The sequence below is a fragment of the Sinocyclocheilus anshuiensis genome, unplaced genomic scaffold (genome assembly GCF_001515605.1).
Source record: "Sinocyclocheilus anshuiensis isolate Anshui unplaced genomic scaffold, SAMN03320099.WGS_v1.1 scaffold728, whole genome shotgun sequence".
NCBI classification, from domain to species: Eukaryota; Metazoa; Chordata; class Actinopteri; order Cypriniformes; family Cyprinidae; genus Sinocyclocheilus; species Sinocyclocheilus anshuiensis.
Window position 1 is genome coordinate 1,265,619 of NW_015555767.1, and position 7,524 is coordinate 1,273,142.

The following is a 7,524-nucleotide window of genomic DNA, read 5'->3' on the forward strand; positions in this document are numbered from 1 at the left end:
AGTTTTTTTTTTTTTTTTTTGGATTGATGAACACTTGTTGGACGATACAAGACCTCCTGCTCAGCCATTTCTGTGATCTCAAGATTTCTGTGATCTCCAGCAGCATTGTGTCTTGATGCCTGCCTCTCCTGGAGTGATTGTAGTCGGACAACTATATTCCACTACATACAGGTCATTATCTGATGGATTTGTATACTTTTTTCCAACAAAAGCAGTAAATGCTAGCATGACTTTAAATTGGGAATATTTAATTTGATATTTGTTATTTGAGTCTTTTTATAGTTCCTTATGACTAATGAAAGACTGCAGATATAGACATATGAATTATAATCTTAAATGAACATTGTCTGTGTTATTGCAGACTTAACGATGACTGTTATGATAATAAACAAACACACTACATGCACATTATAGTACACATAACCTGTGAATTAATTGTATTTCAATACAAAGCAGTCAGTCTCTCAATCACAAAACAAGTTTTTGAGCAGAATTTTACAGAAGCATAGAAATGTTTCTAAATGCACCAAAATTGATATTAAATTAACAATGAAAATTGTGGTTTATTAATTTGTTGTTGTGTATGTTGTAGATTGGCCGAAGGTTTGCAGAACACGTTTCCACGGAACAAGGAAATTTACACCCCATGAACAAGCAGAGGACATTCAGTGTAAGCAGTTATACAAAATGAATTTCATTTTTAGGCTTTTGAACGATCAAGTAAACAGTATTACTGTTTCTTGTGTCTTCACCAGGTGGTGGCCAGAGAGATCCTGACTCAGTTTCAGGTGTGGCAGAAGGCCTGCTATAGCAGGAACATTGAGTGGGGCCCGATTACAGCGAAGGTTCAGTCCTCTTCATTTGTTCCGTCTGATGAAATGATCCATTATGATTACCTGAAATGAAGATAAAGACACGTTTTCAGAGTGTATTGTGCTTTACTGTTACACAGATCATTTCTGCATTGCCGCAGTTGTATGGACGTGAGGCAGAGGTGATTATACGATGCACTAAGATGCTACACAACCGCAGGGATTACCTTCGAAGGAGAGCAAAGGTTAGCTTTCATAGGCTCAAAGATTTAATCTCTTCATTGCTTGTATGGTGATGAATCATACATGTGAATTCATCTTACGACACAAATGTGTGAATGAAGGCATTTCTCTTGGGCTACATGATTTGAAACATACATGTTATATTGGCTTAGATATTATGGAAGAAAGCAAACAGAAAGTTTTTTTTTGAACATTTGTCATTAAAAAAAAGACAATTTACTTTTCAGATTTAAATTATATGTTTAACATAACACAATTAGAATAATAGATCATTTTAAACTAAAGTTTTAGAGTAAGTGTTCTGAAAATCTGTCCTGCTAGCACAGGATGATCCATCAACACAATATTTAAGCTGATTATGTTTATGCTTGTCTGCATTGACAGCACAAAGTGTAATTACTAAAATAAGACTTTGACTAATGACTATTTTGGTAATAAGTCAAGCAGAGAAATAATCAACATATTATTTGATTGAACAGATCGAAATAAAAATGTTCTTTATAAATGTAGGTTATGAAATACATTATGCACAAAAATGTTTTATAATATAACGTCACGTTATAAAACAAAAAACAACTTTCAACTTTAAAAAATCAAGTTTCAATTAAATATGGTCAGCATTATTGCATTGCCTATCTGATAGAAGAGGGTTTTGCTGCAGACTGCAGCACGATAACGTAGTTCATCTAATCCACTACACAGTGAAGCTGGCTGACATAAGGGATGCTTTTAATGCGAATGCATCATAGAGGAATTTGGTGACGCACTGAATGTCTTTAATGCACATGCGTAATAATGAGGATTATTTGCCATCATACTTCATGACAAGGATGGACTCAACACCAACAAGTGAGACAGTAAGTGAATGAGCACAACTTACGTTGTTGTTATATTGTTCACGTATTTTGATGACACTTGCATTTTACATTAGCCCATTTGGAATTGACTTATTGTTTTCTTAACATCATGCTGGGTCCTTGTGACCCCTAAATTGCACATGTAAGAATAATTATAATAGATTTTAAAAGGTTGTCAAGGCAAAATACTATACTGAAAATACTATAATGAAAATATATCAAGCTCATCAAGCTGAAATCTTGATTATAACAAATTGTTAGTGAATTTTAACATCCAAAATGTCGATGTTAAATGAGGTTAATCATTATTTAATTGTAAATGTCTTTTTCTAGATGCATATTACTGTCCTTAAAAATGGAGAAAGCCCCTGTATCTCTAAGTGCACTCAGTGTTGTGACAAGTATCACTGCCCATTTTGTGAGACCTGGGTCTACAAACCAAGAGAGTTATGGAGCGTTGTTAACCACGTCCAGAATCATCTGAAGTTGGCTGTCCAGCAGGATGGTGTGTATAGTGCTTTCAAATTCATTAAAATGTTATTTTGTCAAGGCATATTAATTCACTCTTGATTTAATTTTTTCAGATTTCGCTATTGTCAAGTGTAACTTAAAGTGCAGAGAATATGCCCATTTTCACTGCTGCTACTGTTCTGCCACTGTTCTACGAAGAGGCCAGTTAAAATGTCATCTCACAAAATGCAAGCAGAAGTTCAATGCAGAAGAGGAATTTGAAGGAGCATGCTCATTTGAGGAAAGTCCTGAACATGAGTAGTTTATTTATTTCTGATACTGTTGATTCACTAGTTCATATATTTATTTCCCTGTTAGCTACAGGTCACACTCACAATTGTAGTATTTGGTGGATTATGAAACTATGTTGTGGAAATAAACATTTACTAAGAATGTATCTGCTGCTTCTTTCGGAACTGTGAAGTGCTGTGTAAGGACTAAAATATCTGTGTACATTCTCTAAAATAATTTTCCATTTCACCACTACTGAGACACCACATGATATTTATTGTTCAGCTTTTGAAATGGTCTTAACCATGGACTTTCCCAGACCTGCAGTTTTTCCTCTCCATATGAGTAATACTAGTAAAACAGACACATGTAATGTGAGCAGTCTCCAGAAGTAAAAATATAAAACACTACATATTAAAAAATAAGTTCTAATAAACAGTCAGTACTCAAAACATTAATTGTCTGGTTTAATTTAAAATGATCTTGATATATATATATATATATATATATATATATATTAGTGCTGTCAATCGATTAAAAAAAATTAACTAATTAATCGCACATTTTTCTGAAATTAATCGCGATTAATCCCACCTAACATTAAAGTTTTTAAATATACTTTTATATTGCAATAATTTCACATTCAATCTTCAAATTAATGTACAAACAACATAAAGACAGTATATTTTTTAATAATTGTTTAATCACATCTTTTTTTTTATGACTGAAGGCCAGTATCAATGATACCAATACTGATTTCTCTATAAAATTGCCCCCCCACCCTTTATTTAACCATTGACTATAGCCATTCAACATTACAGTATAATTGAGAGTATTAAAGACACACCTAATATAAAGTCAGTGTTTATTTTTTCAGATATTTTAATAATTTTCCTTGGCTTTACTACAGTAACAATATTAAAGCTGATTGTTTAATTTTGCAAACAACATGTTTTTATTAGTGCTGTCAATCGATTAAAAAAAATTAACTAATTAATCGCACATTTTTCTGAAATTAATCGCGATTAATCCCACCTAACATTAAAGTTTTTAAATATACTTTTATATTGCAATAATTTCACATTCAATCTTCAAATTAATGTACAAACAACATAAAGACAGTATATTTTTTAATAATTGTTTAATCACATCTTTTTTTTTATGACTGAAGGCCAGTATCAATGATACCAATACTGATTTCTCTATAAAATTGCCCCCCCAATATTTAACCATTGACTATAGCCATTCAACATTACAGTATAACTGAGAGCTATCAATTTTAACCAGCAAAGGGCTGTTAAAAATGCAAATTCATTCTCTGCCAGCAGGTGGCGCTTTCAAAACGGCATAAAAATAGACTTTAAAACGTGCAGCGCTCATTTATCCAATGAAATCATAGCGTTTTTCATTTTAATCATCACATTAAGCTATATGGCAATTGTCTTTCATTGTACTTTTTATGGCCTTAAATTTGATACAATTAAATGTAAGACTTTTTAAGGACCAGCGGAAAAGGCATGCTGACATTGAGATATATAAAATAAAAGAACAGATAAAATAAAAGAAAATATAATAAACTGCTTTAAATTTTTCAGGTACAGTACAGGTATCCTTAAATGCAGCATTTAAGTAAGATACTAATCAAATGAAAAAAATTAAAATGCATAGGCCTATTATTAATCGTATGAATAATAGATTCTCCTGATTCTCATATTAGGCTGCTGTACTAGAACTACTACATACTGCACAAGATCAGTTACACATGCAATTTCTTTCCCAGATGTTTACATTCGATTGAGACAAATCCAACTGTGTTTATGTGAACCATGGGTGTTTTTGACAGTTGAAACAATAAACGGAAAAGAGAGTGTAGCCTAGTTTAGCCCCCGCTGGGATGTGCGAGCTCATAGCCTATATCAAAAAGTTTAAACTGGCAAGGCGCACAGCCATTTAGAAGCAGTTTAGAAGCGGTTGAAATTAAAATAAACGAGTGTACGTTGTGAGCGAACAATTTGTATAGATCTGCCACAAGAAGCAGCCACTATGAACAGCTGATTTGTACGGAAACATCTGATGGCCAAATACATTGGAATTCGCAAATGGAAAAATCAAGTGAGCCCGGGCCGATTTGTGTTCACAATGCACGTTTTTAGCGAACCGTACCTTTAGCCGAAAGCGAACCGTACTCAGACCACCTCCCGAGATGGTCTCGGTTCGGTTCGCTTCTGAGGGGTCTGAGATCGTTTGGAGTGTTCACATATGGGCCAAAAATCACGCGAACCGTGCTCAGACCCCTGAAAAGGATCAAGTGTGAAAAAATATATATATAAAACTGCAAATATTGCTTGAAAATAGTATTTTCTACAAAAAAATTGTGTTTGCGCATGCATATTTAAAGCATATCTACTACATCATACTAAGGTCTACAGCGAGAAGAGTTGTTCTGTTGAGGGGTGATACCAAAAAAAGATGAACCCTTGAAAGGTTTGGGGTCAGTAACATTTTTATTTATTTTTGAAAGAAATTAATGCTTTTATTTTGATTCATATTATTTTTTTTAGCAAAAGTGACAGTAAAGACGTTTATATAAATGTATCAGTTTCTACAAAAAAAAATTAAGCAGCACAGCTGTTTTCAAGATTTATAATAATAACTATTTTTTGAGCACCAAATCATATTAGAATGATTTCGGAAGGATCACGTGACACTGAAGACTGGAGTAATGATGCTGAAAACCCAGCTTTGCCATCATCACAGAAATAAATTACATTTATAAATATTATCAGTAAAGAAAGTGCTCTGCCTCAACTTTCTTATTTCACTACTCGTAAATAGGCAAATGGTGCTTAATTACATTATCACCATGCCAAACATTGTTGGAAAGTCAGCAGGGCCATTAACTCAGTAAGGAGTTGCTGGGTCTTTTAACCCACCTACAGTGAAACGCTGCTTGACTTGTGAATCTTTATTGCATATGTAAATGAAGCAGACGACTGAAAATCTGCAAGTGTGAAACTGGTTTCACCTGTTGGCCAGACAGACTCTTCAGTGGGCAGAATAAGCTCAACTTTGACCAGATTTTATTCTGATAAATATTGTTGTTGTTGTTATTATTATTATTAATTTTACATCAACCCCACACATGACTGGGAATTCTAGACAAAATAAGAGTGATGCTCATTTAGTTTAAGTGTATTTTTTAATGTAATTTATACTCAGCTTTTTGTGTTAAGGCCATATCTCAAGTTTATTGTGAAGCCTCAAGATTTCCAGTTTCAAATGTTGAACTTTAAAATTAAAATGACGTGAAACATATTTTTAAGATGTTCTTTTCTCCTGCAGGAAACCGCTATGGAGAGAAATATTTTACCTATGGGCCAGCGATATCTTGTACAACTTCAAAGAGGTGATGTTCAGAATGTAAAGTTGTGAATAAAATATAGTTATGTGTGACATTGTCCTCTGTTGTTTTTTTTGTGTGTGCAGTTTGATATGTTTTCTTTCTTTAAGGGATGATATAGTCAGGAAGGTTTTGAAACATTCATGGGAACTTTTGTGACATGAGATGGGATTGAGGAGAAACGTTAAAATAAAAGTAGCTAGATGGGGTGCATTCAAATTGTATTCATCCTAAATTTCAGTTGAATATTTAAGGTCTGGTTTGAAGATCATTCCATGTAAATTACGAGGTTCTTGATAAGTATGAGGAGCATGAAACGCAGATGGACAAACACTCGACTATATAAATGCATGAAAATAATTGTATACACGTTCACCTATTTTCCTACTCAAACAAATGGGTTGGTTTATTGTTTCTATGCTTGTCTACATGAACAAAAATGTTACGACACATGCCAACAACACTACAGCCCAAAATGCATAGTTTGTCTGCAATATTGTGGAATTCGGTCCCACTGATGTTTGTTTCTCGTCGGCCCGTTATGCGGTGACGCTTCACATTCCACACAGCGACTGAGGATTTCAGAGCCCTTGTCTCAACCGGGCAAAATCGTTATTTTATAGAAGGTAAGCTTCCCTCGTTTGAAATATTTGTTTACCTTTGAGTGTATGCATGTTTTCTTAGTGGTTCTCGTTTCCAGAATTTGCTCAGGCGCCATCATTAAATGATTCCCGCTTTAGACGATTGATGAGGTGAGAAGTTGTAGCTTTTTTGTAGAAAAGGCGTTATTCATGAAAAAAACCTTGACCACTTTGTTTGTTAGTTTACAGACATATTAGACTCAAACACGAGTCTAAAAAAATATACTCAAACAAATATTTTTGGGGATAAATCAGTTCTCGTCCTTAGCTTGCTTGCTTGCTTCCTTCAGCAGACATGTCCCTTTAAACGAGAGAAATGCCCCTGTTGTGCCGAAATCGGTGACCTAGCGAAAACTGACCAGGGGTCGCTGTTCAGCAAATGTTCTCGCGGGAGCGCGCACGTTAGATCAGACGCTGAAGCCGAATGATCAGCGTCAGAGGAGACGAGTGGTGCTGTAAAACATGTTTCATGTCTTAAGACTAAAGAAAACAGGACAAGCTAGATATTCCCCTTGTCCAAATACCCACACTTGCGGTCTTTGCACTTGACCACTTATATGACGTATGTCCTGTATTTGGCCCAAGTGTTCAAGTGAGGATGAAGACCACAAGTGTGTCGAACTTTTCATTACCGTATGGGACACACTTATAGTGTTGTAAAAATGCAAGTGTTTGCATAGCTTTATTTTAATTTGAAAAACTTTGAATTTTAAAATCAACTTCTAAATATCTGTTCAGTAGTGCCTATAAGAGATGACAGTTTAAGTAGCAGCTGTTTCTAATTAAGTGATGAAAAGCAGTTGCAAATGTTGTACAAAATAAATATCACC

At 34.4% G+C, this 7,524-nt stretch overlaps 2 protein-coding genes across 4 annotated transcripts in view; both read left to right on the forward strand.

Moving 5' to 3' along the window:
- The window catches only part of LOC107674214 (uncharacterized), a 10,096-nt gene extending 4,009 nt beyond the window's left edge, over positions 1–6,087 (forward strand). Inside the window, exons 4-8 of one of the 3 annotated variants that reach the window (XM_016468120.1) lie at positions 593–670; positions 756–845; positions 953–1,057; positions 2,246–2,417; positions 2,497–2,907. In XM_016468120.1, the coding sequence (XP_016323606.1) occupies positions 593–670; positions 756–845; positions 953–1,057; positions 2,246–2,417; positions 2,497–2,684 (633 nt within the window). In that variant the 3' untranslated portion in view covers positions 2,685–2,907. Of the gene's footprint in view, positions 1–592; positions 671–755; positions 846–952; positions 1,058–2,245; positions 2,418–2,496; positions 2,908–5,995 lie in introns of those variants that run through there. The other 2 variants (XM_016468118.1, XM_016468119.1) reach the window with 2 other exon arrangements.
- A 409-nt stretch (positions 6,088–6,496) lies between these two features.
- LOC107674211 (uncharacterized) overlaps positions 6,497–7,524 on the forward strand; it is a 7,526-nt gene continuing 6,498 nt past the window's right edge. Inside the window, exon 1 of the mRNA XM_016468113.1 lies at positions 6,497–6,679. The gene's annotated coding sequence lies outside the window, so the exon portion shown is untranslated. The remainder of the gene's footprint in view (positions 6,680–7,524) is intronic.